Source organism: Panthera uncia, assembly GCF_023721935.1.
Source record: "Panthera uncia isolate 11264 chromosome C1 unlocalized genomic scaffold, Puncia_PCG_1.0 HiC_scaffold_3, whole genome shotgun sequence".
Lineage (NCBI taxonomy): Eukaryota > Metazoa > Chordata > Mammalia > Carnivora > Felidae > Panthera > Panthera uncia.
Window position 1 is genome coordinate 18,189,425 of NW_026057584.1, and position 14,885 is coordinate 18,204,309.

The following is a 14,885-nucleotide window of genomic DNA, read 5'->3' on the forward strand; positions in this document are numbered from 1 at the left end:
CCCCCCCCCCCCCACTTCCCTCTCCCCGCTTCCCTGCTTGCCTCCCTCTCTGCCCGGCTGCAGTTGGGTGATAATCTCCCTCATTTAGCCTCCCGGCTGCTTCCCCGGCTCATTGCCCAGCTGGTCCCTGGGGCCTGGCCCAGCTTCTTCCCCACCCCCACCCCCAGCCCTGCGCCCAAGCTCCCCCATCCCCTCCTGACTTCCCCCACCCACTGCCCAGGGACCACCTGCCCCCTGCAGTGAGCATCAGGGCCAAAGTGTGGTTGGCCAGGACCTGAGCTGGGTGTGAGCAGAGGGAGAGGGTCTGTCAGGGACCTGGTTCCCGAGTAGGTGTGGGGCACAGGGGTAAGGGGGCTTCAGAGCCAGATTTCCTCTGCTCTCCAGTTGTCCCCATTTCCCAGATTTGTTCCTAGTCCAATCTCCACCCATCTCCATCGCCCAGAGGGTGAACTAGGTTTCCTGATGGCAGAGATTAGAGTGGCATCTGTACAGCCAGATAAGGCAGGGCATGGGAATGGGGGACAGAGGGTGAGGGAGATGACAGGGAGGGCAGAAGGTTCTTACAGAGCACCTGAGAAGGTGCAGGTTTTATTTGGGCAAAATGCCTCAAAGGCAGATCCAGACACCTCTCATGATCCAGCTTGGGGGGCTCCTAAGGGATCCTCCAAGGTCCTTCCTATACCCAGGCTTTTGGGGCTTCACCTCTTTTCCCAGCAGAGGGACCCCCCCCCCCCATGCTGAGTTGCATCTGCCCCTTCTCACCTTTGTGTCAGCCTCAGACTCCCTTCCTGGGTGGCCCACACATAAATGACATGACCCCCAAACTCTCTCCTAGAGAGAGTCCCCAGCCTCCCCCTCCTCCCAGTGGACACCTTGCCATCCTTCCGAGCCCAGACACCTGTCCCAGGCCTGGCTCTGGTGCGGACCAAGGGATGAGCTAGTGTGGGACAGACGTGGGCGGGAAGGGACAAGGATGGGGGGGTGGAGGCCGGGACTGGGCCAGGCCTGGCTGGTGAGCGAGCAGCGGTGACAAACGGGCTGTGCGGGGGCCGAGGGGCGGGGGGCGGACGGCGGCTGATTTATCTGGGTTATTTATGCCGCGGACGAGGCAGGAGAAGCGGTTAATGAGAGTTCCAGTGAAGGGGGGTGGGGAGGCCCGGACGTGATCTGAGGCGACTGAAGAGGGTTAGCGTCCCATCGCCAGGCCCTGCCCCCACTGCCCGCCAGCATTCTGCACCCCCTTCCCTGTCCTAGGGCCAACCCAGCCTGATCCCTCTCCTGTGGCTCACACCAACACCCGCCCCCATCCCCTTTTGAGGATGGCCAAGCCAAGGCAATGGATCACCAGGGCCGAAGGACACCAGGTCCAAGATCGAGGGGCAGGCAACCGGAGGAACTGAAGAGAGGACCAGGAAAGGGAGAGTAGGGAAGAAGAAAGATGAAAAATCATGGCTAGTCAGAAACTGACCAAGTCTGCGGGGCCTGAGGGGGTGGGGTGGGGTAGGAAGAGACCAGTGTGGGAGTGGGTGGGCATCAGGCAACCTCTGAACTGAGGCTGGAGAGAGGGCAAGGGGCACTGGAGGGCAAATTTGGGGTCAGCCAGGAGCCGTCATGGAGGCCTGAGAGACAGACCGGCTGGGAGTGGGGGTGCTGGTCAGAGAGAAGAGGGAGCCAGGGAAGGAGGGGGAGAAGATCCAGAGAAGGAGGGGGAGAGGGCTTTGCAGCAGCGAAAGCTGCTGGGAGCAGATAAGGCGGCACAGCAGCAGGAGGGATTAAAGCTCTGAGGGGCAGGGGCGGGGGCGCGACGCAGGACGGGGGTGGGGGGGTGGCGTGGGGTGAGGGGTAGGAAGGAAAGGGCTGAGGGCAGGACATCAGGGCCAAGGAGATGAGCAGGAGAAACAAGGGCTGTGAAGGGGGCAAGATTAAATCAGGGGCCAGGAGATGACTACTGCCTGGCAGAGAGGAAAGAAGGAGTTCCTGATCATCTCTTCTGGGCATGGGGACTCTGCCACTATTGGCGAGGCCCCATACCCCGCGAGTACCAAGGGTGGCAGAGCTAAGCAGGGGTGAGCAGGGTAGATTGGGTGGGAATGGCAGGTGCCGGCCCTGGGAGCCTCTGAGCTCCTGGCTGGAGAACCCAGGGCAACGCAGCGCCTCCTTGAGGTGACCAATGGAACTCTGCCACGGGGAGCAACAGTCAAGGGTGCTCAGCCCACCCGCCCCGGGATGGAGCGCCAGCCCCATCACGCCCAGGGTGGCAAGAACTAATGTCTCAAGGGGCACTTCTTTGTAGGGAGGAGTATGGGCCCGGAGGGTGGGCCGTGGCTTGCCCAGGCTCCTGCTCAGACCGGGCGGCCCCTTACCACCTCCTGCCCTCCGGTTCTCCGTGCCTCCCAGAAAGGTGTGCTCAGGCAGGGTGAGGCCCCTGCTCCCTCCAGAGGAGACGAGGTGGCCGAGGCGGCGGAAGGGGGAGCCTGGAGGGAAGGAAGGGGAGGAGGAAGAAGGGGCGGGGGGGGAGGGGAGCGGGGGTGGCAGGCGGGGCAGAGTAATTGCGTGTTTGTCAGTTCTCCTGTCTGCACAGGAGGGAGCGTGTGTGGTGGTGGGTGTAGCTTCGCCTCGAGGAGTGTGTGTCTGTTGGCAGAAGTGTCAGTGTGTCTGTCTCAGGGGTCTGGGCTCTCCTTGGCCCCCCGCCCTCCCCTTTGTGTTTTGGGGAGCGCAGCTCTGGGCACACCCAGCTGTGCTCCGTGCTGATGCGGCAGATGTGGCGGGGCCCCAGCTGTGCCTGCTTCCCGGAGAGGGGGAGGGGGCTGCAATCTGCTCCCCCGATAATGGCTGCTCAGCGCCAGGGGGGAGGGGATGGAGATGGGGGTGGGACTGGGGCCCCGGTCAGCCCCGCCAACGGGACAGGAGGGAGATGAGGGCCCTGCCCCCACCCCACCCCGGCCAACCTCCCCCCCCAGTCAGTGTTCTTGGCTCGGCCTCTCCCCCTCGCTGGCTCCTGAAGCCCATCCAAATTTCCGTCCAAGCTCGGTCCCGGTCGGTCCCCAGCTCTCCTCCCATTGCCCCATCCAGCTCGGTGCCAGGGACCTGCCCCCCTCCCCAGCCCCCAGCTTGCTCCCCCTCGTGGATTTTACAGAATCATCTTTTTATGGAAACCTAAAAAAGCATTAATGGCAGGAGCGCACCCCTCCCCCGCATCCCTTCCCTCCGCTCACCCCCACTTCCCACCCCAGCTCCCTCCGTTCTCCCTTCTCAAACCCTTTGGGGGCCAGCACCCTCCTACTCCTACAGGGCCAATGAAGACCTAGAGGTGGTGGAGAAGGGGGCTCCCACATCCTGGGCCCTGAGCTGTGCCCTCAGAGGCAGACTGGGTGCTGAGTCCCTCCTGGGGCGGACAAGGGCTGGAGGGGAGTGGAGGGCATCACAGCTCCTTCCTAGACCCCCACCTCTGCCTGAGCACACACGCAGCAGTGACTAGGGCAGCCTGGTGGGAGGGGGCATGTTACAAGGATCTCCGCTACACTGGCCACCCCCCCACTTCAAACACTGACCCTTTCCCCTTCCAGTGCCTCTCCCCACCCCCACTGGGCCTAGGAGGGGGGTCCCGGGGGCCAGGGCCTGACACAGACTTATTGGATTTCACGGTGTTTTGCTGAGAAAATAATTAAATTATCATATTTATGATGGAGCTGCCATGGCCTCTGCCAACCACTTGGAACAGAAGGGTCAGGACTTGGGGGGAGGGCAGGGAAGGGACCCAGTCTCTGGCCCCATAGCCCATCTCTCTCCCAGCTCCCTCCTCAGGGAGTTGACCCCAGGCCCAGAGTAAGCATCTGCTGTTCCCTCCAACCCCATGCTGATAATGGAAGGTCTGGGCTGGAGGCAGGGACAGGAAATGGGAAAGAGGCTGAGTCAAGGCAGGTCGTAGGTCGGGACTGCTAAAACCCGGCTCCTTTCACACACGCTCCCATACAGCCTGCAGGGCCTGAGGGGGCTGGGAGGTCACATCTAGCCCAATTCCCACATTACCCTCAGCCCAGCTCCAGAGAAAGCACATCTTCCTAGCTGCTCAGCTCTGAAATCCTGGGCTCTGTCCCAGACCCTGGTGCCGATAACAAGGCCCCGGCACCCTGCCGCCTGCCACCCCTGCTTGCTGCCAGGACCCCCTCCTCCCTCCCACCCACACCCTGCCCCCCCCATTCTCTTTGGGTAATTAGATTCCTCTCAATTAGCAGATTACGATCATTACCAGCTCATCTGGCAACTAAGCTCCGCACCCACAGCTGGGGAAAGGGGGGGGGGGGCACCAAGAGGGGCACACGGGGGTCACGGGCAAACATGATAGATGGTTGGGTTTCTCTGGGGCTTCAGGAATGTGGAGAGGACTAAGACCTCCCAAAGGGCAGAGTTGGTGGCGGGAGGTGGCCAGGGCCCCTCCCCTCCCAGCACCAGGGGCCCCCACTATGCTGCAGGTACCAGCTTAGTTAGGTCTGTCCCGCCTGCCAGGGGAGTAGAAGACAGACACCAACCAGGCCTCGGGAGGGGAGAAACCCCCACCCCGCCAAAAGCCAGGCGAGGAACAGATGGAGCTGGCAAAGTGGAAAACAGGCTGGGGCCGGGCCGGGCCGGGCAGAACTGAGGAAAGCAACCACCGGCTGATCCAATCTCAGGCCTGTGGCTCTCAGTCCGTGAGCCCACGGCCAGCACCCCACGGCCCAACCGAAATCCTTCACCCTTCCCTTCAGAATCCTTACACTCAGAGCCGGAGCCAGGACCAACGAAGAGGAACAGGAAGGCTGGCAAGCTGGCCATGCTGGGGTGGGGGTGAAGGCAGGGGCCAGGCAGGCTGGGAGCCTTGGGGGCCTTCCTCCCTAGCAGCGAGAGAGGCTAAAGGCACTGGGAGGGGGAGATTTACCAGGGCTCCAGATTCATTATTCATGAGCCGGCAGCGATGACTCCAATTTAAATGCTAATGTGGGGGGGGGCCTGACTCAGCTGCCCCCCTTCCACCCCCACCCCCAGCCCAGGCACAAACGGGAGTCCGTGCTGACTCCAAGGTTCACGGGGGTTTATTAGGGAGCGGAGAGGGAGGCCTGGAGTCTCCCCAGCCACCCGGCCACCCACGTTGCTCCCCGACATGTGAAGATCCTGCCTGGCTTCCTCCGGTCTTTTTGGACAGAGGCTGGCCATGCAGGCAGCAGCCTTGAGGGGGGTGGGCAGGAGTTGGAGGGGTGCCTTCTGGCAGTCCCCCTCAGAGGATGATCTGGTTGGTAAAGCTGCGGCTCAGCTCCTTGTGTGGCAGAACAATCGAGTTCAGGATGAGCACCTCAGCAGGGATCCGGACGCGGCAGCCTGCAGGGGGGACGAGGGCACCAGGAGGAAGCCATGGGGAGGGGAGACCAGAGGCCAGGAGCTGGGGCCACTGCCATCCGGGAGGGATCCCTCCCTGCCCATCTGTGCCCTGGCCTCTTGCCCCCAGTGACTCAAATCAGGGCCTGGCACACAGCAAGCACTTGGTAAATGTTTGCTAAGGGAGTAAACACGCACGTGTATGTGTGCACGCAAACACATACACACAAACACGTGCACGCATGCTCCCCACAGGGCAAAGCCATCACCTGTGGAGGTTTTCCACAGCCGTCTGTCCCCTAGGAAGCCATACCTAGGATGGTGATGGCAGGCAGCAGCTTCCCATCCTTGAAGAGGCTCTCACTGTCCATGTGCGCTCGCGGGTCGTTGGGATTGGGGTCATTGGGGGTACCCTCCACACGGGCCCAGCGCCCCACAGTGCTCCCCCAGCCCACAATGGTGTGCAGAACACACGTGTGCTCCTGCCAAACACGACAGTGTGAAGTGAGGGAGTAGAAGGTGCCAGATGCAGAGCCCGCGGGGTTCACCCCTCCCCTGCAGCCTCGGGGTCCCATGCCCTGCCGCATGTGCCTGGGCACCTACCTGCAGCGTGGCTCCATGGAGGACAATGCTCTCTCGGAGCCGCACACCCTCGCCCACGGTCACCCCCTCCCCAATGGAGACATTGGGGCCCAGCTGTGGAGAGGAACACATACTATGACCCCTGGAGGGCCTTGGAGAAACCCAAATCCAAACCCTTCATAGAACAGATAAAGGGAAGGGACCTGCTTGTGGCCACACAATGGGCTGACAACGCAGAGCCCAGCATTCTGAGCTCAGGAGTTATCTGCACTGCCCCACCCATCCGGACAGCCTGGCCCACCGCTTACCACAGCCGACGGGGCCACCTTGGCCGTTGGGTGGATGTAAACGTTTCCTAGAAGCAGAAGAGAAGACCTGGGAGCAAATACCCTAAACCATATCTGGTTCAGGGAGGGCAGGGATTGAGTCTTCACCTCTGAATCTGAGGTTGGGAGTCATGGCTCAGAGGGTACAGGAGGCTGGGGTGGGGGGCAAAAATTAGGAAGGGGGCAGGGCGGGTACCTCGGATTCGTGGACCCCCTGGGGTGTGCTTGGCCAGGCGTTCTGGGTGAGTGAGCTGGTACTGGCCCAGGTAGAGGCGGGAGGCATAGAGGGCTGAGCTGGAGGGGCCACAAAGTGGAACAGGGGTTCAGGGGCCAGCAGGTGCCTAGCACCCGAAAGTCTCAACCCCCAGGTGCCCCGCTCACCTCCCAGAGGCATACGTACCCTGCAGACTTGATCTGGCTCCAGATACCATCAGTGAGGTGTACATAGATCTGGCCCTGTCCAGCCAGGGCTGAGAACACATCCTGTTCCAAGCGGATGGTGCCTGCCCCTGGCCATAGGCCTGAAGAGTCCTCCCTGGCAGAGAGGAGAAGACGTGGGCATCAGTGCCCCCCCGGCTGAGCTGGCCTGGGAGACCCACACAGCCTCTCAGAGGATAGGAATCTGAGGGAATCCCACCCCCTCTCCAGGTCGGGTCAGATCCTCTCCAAGGGGAGGCTTCTGTCCCCGGAGACTCTCCCACTGCCCTTACCCACATCACCCTCCACCCCTAGCTAGGGTGCTATCCCGGGGGATCCCCAGGCATGGACCCACACCCCATCTCTGTCCAAGGAGCTGACCCAGACATAGCTTCCCCCCATTTTCCTATTCTTCTCCCCGTCCACTCCTCCCAATCCCACCTCCGGCTACCCTCCCTCTCACAGGATGGAAGGAAACACAGACACTCACCCCAGAGGAAGACAGCTGGTGAGGGCAGAGACAGTCACAGAAAGAGAGGGGGAGAGAGAAATGGTAGAGGTGCCAGCTCAGCAGAAACAGACAGAGGCCAGGAGAGATGGAGAGAGAAGCAGACATGGATGAGAGTGAGAGAGTGAGGCACGAGATGGGGAGCCAGCAGGGAGGAGGGGGTGAAGGGCAGGACCCTCGGGGGTGGGGGAAACACGTCCGGGGCCTCCAAGGATGACCTGGGGAGGGGACTGTGCTCAGCAGGACGACTCTGGGCACTATGCTCTGAGGGGAGCGTCAGCCTGACAGAGTGTGTGTGTGTGTGTGTGTGTGTGTGTGTTTGTGTGTCTCTCCCTCTCTCTCTGCATGTCTCTACACCCAAGCGTGTGTGCGCCCAAGTGTGTGTGTTGCCTTCTGTTCTGAAAGACATCTCTGGGACACTTAGGGCTTGAGAGAAATGGACCAGAAGGGGAGTGGGCAGGCAGTGACAGAGGAGGAACCGGGATGGATAAGGAAGAGGGACAGAATGAGGTTAGAAGGGGAGGGACTGGGAAGGCTCAGCTGGGGATGACAAGAGGAAAGGAAAAGGAAGGAGGAAGGTGAGCGGGTAGAGATGGAGCCTGCAGAGACTGGGGTGAGGGGGGTGGGGGGGGGGTTACGGGTGGTCTGGGACGGAGTGGTACTTGGGTTACAGGGCCATGGGGCCCGCCTCACAGTTGCCCATCCTGCTGGTTACGCTGGAAGACGTCCCGAAGGGGCTTCAGGGCTTCGGGGGAAAAGAGGTAGATGCCGCAGTTGATGATGTCACTAACAAAAGTGCTGGGTTTCTCCACGTAGTGCAGGACCTGGGGACACAGCAGGCTGAGTCTGGTAGAGGAGGGGCCGCTGCCACCATCCCCTAAGACCTTCTGATCTCCAGGTACTCCCCGCCGCCAGGGTGGTCTTCCTAACTGCAGGCACTGCCCTTCACCTTCAAGAGAAGTCCCAACTCCGCGCCTTTTCCCTCCCAATCCTCCCCACCTCCCAGCAGCCCTGGAGCACAATTCAATGCCGTCGCGCCTGCCTGTGCCTGGAATGCCCTTTCTCCGCTCTTCATCTGGAAAACCCAGCTTTCAAAACCCGGTCGACTCTGCCACTGCCTCTGTGAGTGCCTCTGTTCTGCCCCACAGGTGGCTTCTCAGGTCTGGGCACCCGTGGCCTCTGGCCACACCCCACTGTGGCACCTGTGTCATTTGCAACGTTTGATTTTTGCCTGTCTTTCCCACGGACAGGGGGTTCCTGAGAAGCAGGGATTGTATTTCTTTGGCTCTGTCTCTCTAACATCTAGCTAGTGCCTCGCATAAAACTTAAAAACACCCGAAATCACACATATTTATGTGTATGTGTGTATGTCTACCTGCGTGTGCCTGTTTAGATGTATTTTTAATACGAAAGCTTGAGCAAATAAAAGGTTGGTGTGAAAGTCAATTAGGCTCAAGGGCCGGGAGTTTCACAAACAAGGACAGAGAACCTCTGCTTTGCCCTGCAGGCCCCCTACCTGCAATGCCTTCCAGTCTCCTTCCTCTATGTGAATTTAACTGGGCTCAGAACTTGCTTCTTCCAGGGAGCTCTCCCAGCCCCCACCCAGGCAAGGCTGGGGTGGGCCTCCTTTTGTGTTCCCATAGCACCCTGTGCATACATCTATTGGGGCGCTGAACCCATGGAAATTAACTGTTACCCCTTTGCTTTTTGCCAATCTCTCTAGAACGGATAGAAGATGAACAACCAAGGGTATGCCCCACGAGTCTGACAGCACTGGGGCCCCCCCAGTAGCATTCCAGCATTCTCAGGGCACCTGGGCGGCTCAGTCGGTTGAACATCCAACTCTTATTTCAGCTCAGGTCATGATCTCACGGTTTGAGGGATCGAGCCCCATACCGGGCTCTGCACTGACAGCATGGAACCTGCTTGGGATTCTTTCTCTCTCTCCCTCTCTCTCTGCCCCTCCTCCACACACGTGTGTGCATGCATGCACTCTCTCTGTCTCTCTCAAAATAACTAAAGTGCTTTAAAAAAAACAGCATTCTAGCATTCTCTAGAAGCAGAGGGGTGGGGGAATCATGACACAGAGTAAGAACCCAGCCAGCCCCCTCTCTGCTCTCACCTCGTGTGTCTGTGGATTCTCTACAATGCAGCCGTAGTTGAGGGATTGTGTCCTGTTAGCCTGAAAGACAGACACACCAAAACAATGACCCGCCTGCTCCAGGGCAGCAAGGTCTGTTTTCTTGCTTTCTTTCTCTCCTCTGCAGCACCTGACACGTATTTCTGCCACTGACAGGCCTTCAGCAGGGGGAGAACTGACAGCTGCCCTCCCCCTCCCTTCTTTCCAAGCAGCCACAGGGCTCAGGGTCTCCACCGCCACCTCAGCTACTGCTGGGATTTCTGGCACATTTCCCTCTTGATGTCGGTTCCCACTCCAGCTCCCTGGGCTGCCCCTGCCTCCCCGACACCCTGCATTCCAGGAACTTCTCTGGATCACCCCCTTTACACCCTCCCGCCTTCCCAGCCCCCTCACCGTGGTGCCAAGGAGCAAGAAAGGGTGAGGCTGGTGTCTGTAGGCATCCAACATAGCACTCAAGGGGAAGTCAGAACAGACATCAGCGTTGAGCACGAAGAAGGCTTCAGGGCCCCCAGCCAGGATCTGGTCCCGGAAATGGTAGAGACCACCCCCTGTGCCCAGGGGCGCAAATTCCTGCAGGTACCTGTCCCCAGGGACCCCAGAGCCAGCTCAGTGAGATCAAAGGAGGCAGATATCCTGAGCCTGGCATCTGACCCCTCCTGCTCCCAGGAGTACATCTGCCTAAGGCCAATATACTCAGGGATTCAGAGAGGCCCAAACAAGAATCCTCCCAGTACAGAAGGGTAAAGTCTGGCAAGCACCAACTCAACCCACTCACGAGAACCCTGAGGCCTAGGTCACCGTCCCACACCCCTATACTGCACGTGTGCACAAACACCTGACTGGAAGGTTAAACTCCTGCTGGGCAGCCTCTAGAAACCGGGTAAGGGGCTCGTCAGGTTGGTAGAAGCCAATGAGCAGAATCTCCTGCATCCCAGGGACCTGAGAACAAGGGAAGAGGTTGGGAGGAAAAAGAAAATATCTGATAGGAGGGAATGTTCGGGGAACCCCTGGAACAGTCCCAGGAGTCCAGAGACCACAGTTTTGGTCTCAGCCGTGGGGCCCCTGGGCACTTACTTTACCACTCTGGCCTGATTTCTCCTCCAGACAAAAAGGAAGTTAGAGGAAGTCTGTCCCTGGTCTTTCAATCTTTTATTATTTTACTACCCACCCCCATCCCCCACATCTGAAGATCACCCTAGGAAAGATTCTGCCCACCAAGCTGCATGAAAAGATAATCCTTTCATTTCCCCCCATATTTATTATCTGTCAATCTGAGCTTGAGATCAGCACGAGATATGGGTACCATTTATCAAGTGCCTACTTTGTACTAGGCACTTTACCAACCTCATCTCTAAGCTCTGTCAGCCCACAAAGTAGGTTTAATCACCCCATTTGACAAATAAGGAAACTAAGGCTCACAAAGCAGGGAGAAATGTACTCAAGTCCTTATAGCAGGCAGAGACTGGATTCAGATAAAACTCTACCTGTCCCAATGATAAAAGCAAGACAGAAATTAGCTCCATAGTGAGCAACGGTTTGAGTTCTGTGCTTTGCTATCATTAAGGTTCCTCATGCTACAGCTTTAAATGGTCTCTAAGATTCCTGCCTGCTCGCACATTCCGTGCTTTAAAAATAGGAGTGAAATCTAACCAAGAAGAGGCCAGATGAGAGACCAGATTAGTAAGGACAGCAGGGCAGTTGCACTGCATAACTCTAAGGGACACCATTCACACTGTCATTTGTAAATGGGAGTCCTTGGAGTTATGCCTGGTGGGAACAAGACACGGTTGGAAAGGGGGACGTACAGCATGAAGAAGATAAGCAGGAAGTGAGGTGGGAGTGGGGAGCCTACGGGGTTACCTGGGCACAAGCCTCAATGTGGTGCTGGATCATAGGGACCCCTGCCACTGGAAACAGGGGTTTGGGCACCTCAAAAGACAAAGGCCTGAAGCGAGTCCCTGAGACAGGAGAGAGAAGCCCATTACAGCTTCTTGCCTCCCTCCCTCTGCCTCCGCTCCACCAACCGCTCCAGCCCAACCTCCCTGCTCCTTTCCCCGGGGCTCCTCACCCTTTTGAGGGCCTCCAATCAGGATCACAGCTTTCAGCATGATGGCAATTGCTACCTAAACCTCAAATCCCAACAGAGAAATCAGGCTCAGATTTCATACCCCAATCCAAGAACCCCCCTCACATCCCAAGCAAACCCCAAACCCCAAATAGAAACACTTAGCCCTCTCACAGGATGTAAATCCAAAATTCAGTGTAGTCCCTCCCTGGACACACCTCACAAATCCCACACATCTGAAATCCCATCCCAGATTCCAACTGACCTTAAACCCCACAGTGGTTTCTCCTAAATCCTGAAATTCACACCTTGCAATTTGATCCAACAGACTTCCCTGTGGCCATAAACAAATCTAGCTAACTCAAAAACTCAGTAATAGACCTCTTAGACCCCAAACCTCAAAACCAAAACCCCAAACCCAATGATTTCCAATTGTTACATTCTTATGCTGTAGATGTTAAGCCCCGAATCCCAAGAGTGAACCCTGAATACTGAATCTCAAATCCTGAGTATGCCCTAGATATTTAACCACCATCCTAAGAGTGAATCTCTAGAAATAAGGTAACACTGATCCGCATCTCATAAATCCCAAGTCCGAGCAAAAACCCTCTATATGCCGAACTTGAATCCTAAAACTAACCTCTAAGTGATGAACCGTGAATCAAAAGACAGATAGATTCCCTTGGCATCTCAAACACGGAATCTACCAGCCCCTGAGTCCCAATACTGGCGACAAGTGCTAAAACTCTGCATTCGGAGGATGGATTGCTGACCCTCTGAACCCTACAACTGACTCCGTCTAACAAACCCTAGCCTTGCTTAGACAGCGGTTGCGGGGCTAACACAAGAGCAGACCTCCGAAGGGCCAGCCGGGACCTCCGAGCAGCCACCGGTCTAGGGGCGGTCCCCTCCCTCCTACCCCTTTCGCCACCCCTCCTTCGGCTCCGTTTACCACTAGGTCCCTTTATTCCAGCTCTGCGTCCAGCTACCGCTTGCTCCTTCCGCGCACGTGTCTTCTCGCGACTCGCGAGAACTCCTTCGCGGAGTATGCCGGGAATAGTAGTTCTTAAGCTCTTGTTTTCCGTAGCCCTCCTCGCTACCCCTCCTTCCAACTACAAAAGAGGAGGGAGGTGGGACTAAACGGAGAAGAATGGGGCGCGGCCTAGGGATCGAGGGGAGTGGCTAAAGAGAAGGGTGGGGCCTAAGAGGCGAGGCTGGAAGCTAAAATTAGGACCCCGAACTGTCCAGGAACGGGCCCAGGAGTAGCAGTCAAAGTAAAGAACAGGGACACGGAGAGGCGGGGCTAGAGACGAAAGGGGGTGTGGCCAGTCTTGAGATGGGCGTGGCGAGAGCATCCTACCGCGAGTGGGTGGGGCTTGAGGGACTCAGAAAAAGAGAAGGCGGAGTCATAAGATCCTCCGACCGTCCGGCTGGCAAGGGAAGGAGCTTCGGTCGGTGAGAGAAACCTTGTGTCGGATTTACAGTCTGTAAAATAAAGCACCGGACCAGTCACTCTCCAAACATTCTGATCCCAACATTCTGTGACCGTGGTGTGTGGGTCTGGAGTAAGCGTGGGATTGGAGTGCAGGGGAAAAGAAACGGCGTCTCCAAAGAACAGAACAGGCGGAGGGTCAGAGAGAGCAGCTTTATTAAGCAAGATGGAGGAGGGTTGTCGGTCCCACCCACCCCGGGGCTTGGAGCCAGGGTGAAAGGTCCGAGCGTTCCTTTCAGGCCACGTCCACTCGAGCGAAGCTCTGGTCCATGCCCAGGCTGTTCTCCACGTACACCTCGTACTTGCCGCTGTCCTCGGGCGTGGCCCGGCGGATGGTCAGCGTCGTGGTGGTACTGCCGATCTCGAAGAACACCCTGGCGGGGAGAGCGGGAGAGGGGAGGGCGGGCCGCGGTCAGGTTACAGGCGCCCGGGGCCCGGCTGGTTAGCCAGCTCTGGCGCTCGCCTCCCGTTCCCCGCCCCCCGGCCCACTCCCGCCAGTTTTCTGGGCCCCGTTCCGCCCCAGCGGCAGGTCCCCGCCCTCGCCTGTCATCCTCCTCGATGTCCTCCCCGTCCTTGGTCCAGCCCACGTCGGGTGCAGGCTCGCCCATGATCTCCGCAGTCAGCGTCACCGTGGCGCCTTTGCGCGCCTTAGTGTTATCCGGTCCCTTTTGAATCTTCGCAGGGACTAGAAGAGAAAGGGCATGCGACCTAGTGAGGGTCCTAGGGGTGAGGCGGGGCAGGGGCATCACCTCCCCAGATAATACCCAGCGCTAAATACGAGATGGATTTAAACTCGCGGTGTGACGCTGGGCAAGCCTGTAGCCTCTCTGTGGCTTCATCTCCTCAGCTGTTAAGCCGGGCTAGCAGCTGCCGTTCCAACTTCCCAGGGGGAGAGGGGGGGACGGAGGATCAAAAGAGGTACTACGAGTGCAAGCCCGGGAATGTTTACACACCTCGGCGCCCTGGAGACAGCTCCACGTAGTGGAAATTGCCCCGGGTTGGAGTCCGAAGACCTGGGCCCTAACGCTGGTAATGCCTCTGGTTCAATGTGACCTTGGGGCCCTGGTGTGGAGTGATAGAAGACCACTGCGGACTTCTCAGTCTGGGTGGGAAGGGCTCCTGAGGCAGGCGGTGCCCCCAGCCCCATCGGGACTCGGCTAGGCCCAGCGGATCGCGCGCGGCTGGACCCAGTTGCGGCACCTGGAGGTGGTGCCGCTCTGCGTGGTGGCACCCGGGGCGCGCGTACCTTCCACCAGGATGCGCGCCGAGTCAGAGCACTGGCCGAAGGGGTTGGTTACGTTGATGCTGTACTGGCCCAGGTCTGCCAGCTCGCCGTCGCGCACCACCAGGGCGACCACGTCAGGGTCCTCGAAGACGTAACGATACTTGGGCCCGTCACGCAGCTCCTTGCCGTCCTTGCTCCAGCGGATGAATGGGTCCGGGAAAGCCGAAATGCGGCAAGTCAACTTGGCCGCGCTGCCCTCGATCAGCACCACGTCCTTCAGGGGCTCCAGCACTCGCGGTGGCCCCTTCTCGCGAAGCTCCTTCCGGGACCTATCAGAGAGCCGGCTCAGGGCCCGGAGGTCCTACGACACGGCTCTGGACCGCCGGCACCAAATTCCTCGCCCCCTCCCCCATTCGGTCCACTAGAACTTTAAATGTGGGGATGGGTTCGGAGGGAGCCTGCTCTTGAATTGTTACCCTGATGAAATGATTTATTCTTGTCGGCCACTGTGCCACACCTCACTAACGGCTTTCCCCTAAGTGCAGGGACCCCAGCGGTCCATAACACTGTGCTCAGCTTCCACCCCCCACGCAGCAGGGCGCTTTCTGCAGCTCCAGCTCCCCTCCTCCTGAGGGCTCCGGGCTCCCCCTCACCTGTGGCCCCGGTAAGAGGCCTGGATGCGAATGGCTGCTTTCTGGACCTGGGGGTCGTTGATATCCAGGGTACATCCCGGAGGCGGGGCCGCAGCCGCTGGTTTTTTGGCGGGAGCTGCTTTGGACAT

At 58.7% G+C, this 14,885-nt stretch overlaps 2 protein-coding genes across 7 annotated transcripts; both read right to left on the reverse strand.

Annotated features, from left to right (window-relative positions):
* Positions 1-5,051: 5,051 nt before the first annotated feature.
* On the reverse strand, positions 5,052-12,490 carry GMPPA (GDP-mannose pyrophosphorylase A). 6 transcript variants are annotated; one of them, XM_049614811.1, is made up of 13 exons: positions 12,340-12,422; positions 11,391-11,451; positions 11,183-11,280; positions 10,158-10,261; positions 9,716-9,902; positions 9,305-9,364; positions 7,876-8,006; positions 6,658-6,792; positions 6,454-6,551; positions 6,240-6,286; positions 5,953-6,045; positions 5,663-5,831; positions 5,052-5,352 (listed from the first exon to the last, which is right to left on the reverse strand). In XM_049614811.1, the coding sequence occupies exons 2-13, from the start codon at positions 11,428-11,430 to the stop codon at positions 5,252-5,254; spliced, it is 1,263 nt and encodes a 420-aa protein (XP_049470768.1). In that variant the 5' UTR covers positions 11,431-11,451; positions 12,340-12,422; the 3' UTR covers positions 5,052-5,251. The 6 variants fall into 6 exon arrangements, with proteins under 6 accessions (XP_049470768.1, XP_049470770.1, XP_049470769.1 ...); XM_049614813.1 differs by having other exon boundaries at positions 11,391-11,445; positions 12,340-12,398; XM_049614812.1 differs by lacking the exon at positions 12,340-12,422 and adding an exon at positions 12,028-12,320.
* A 530-nt stretch (positions 12,491-13,020) lies between these two features.
* On the reverse strand, positions 13,021-14,885 carry SPEGNB (SPEG neighbor). The gene is made up of 4 exons (XM_049614817.1): positions 14,758-14,885; positions 14,126-14,433; positions 13,423-13,564; positions 13,021-13,253 (listed from the first exon to the last, which is right to left on the reverse strand). Exons 1-4 carry the CDS (start codon positions 14,883-14,885, stop codon positions 13,115-13,117), a joined length of 717 nt encoding a protein of 238 aa, XP_049470774.1. The 3' UTR covers positions 13,021-13,114.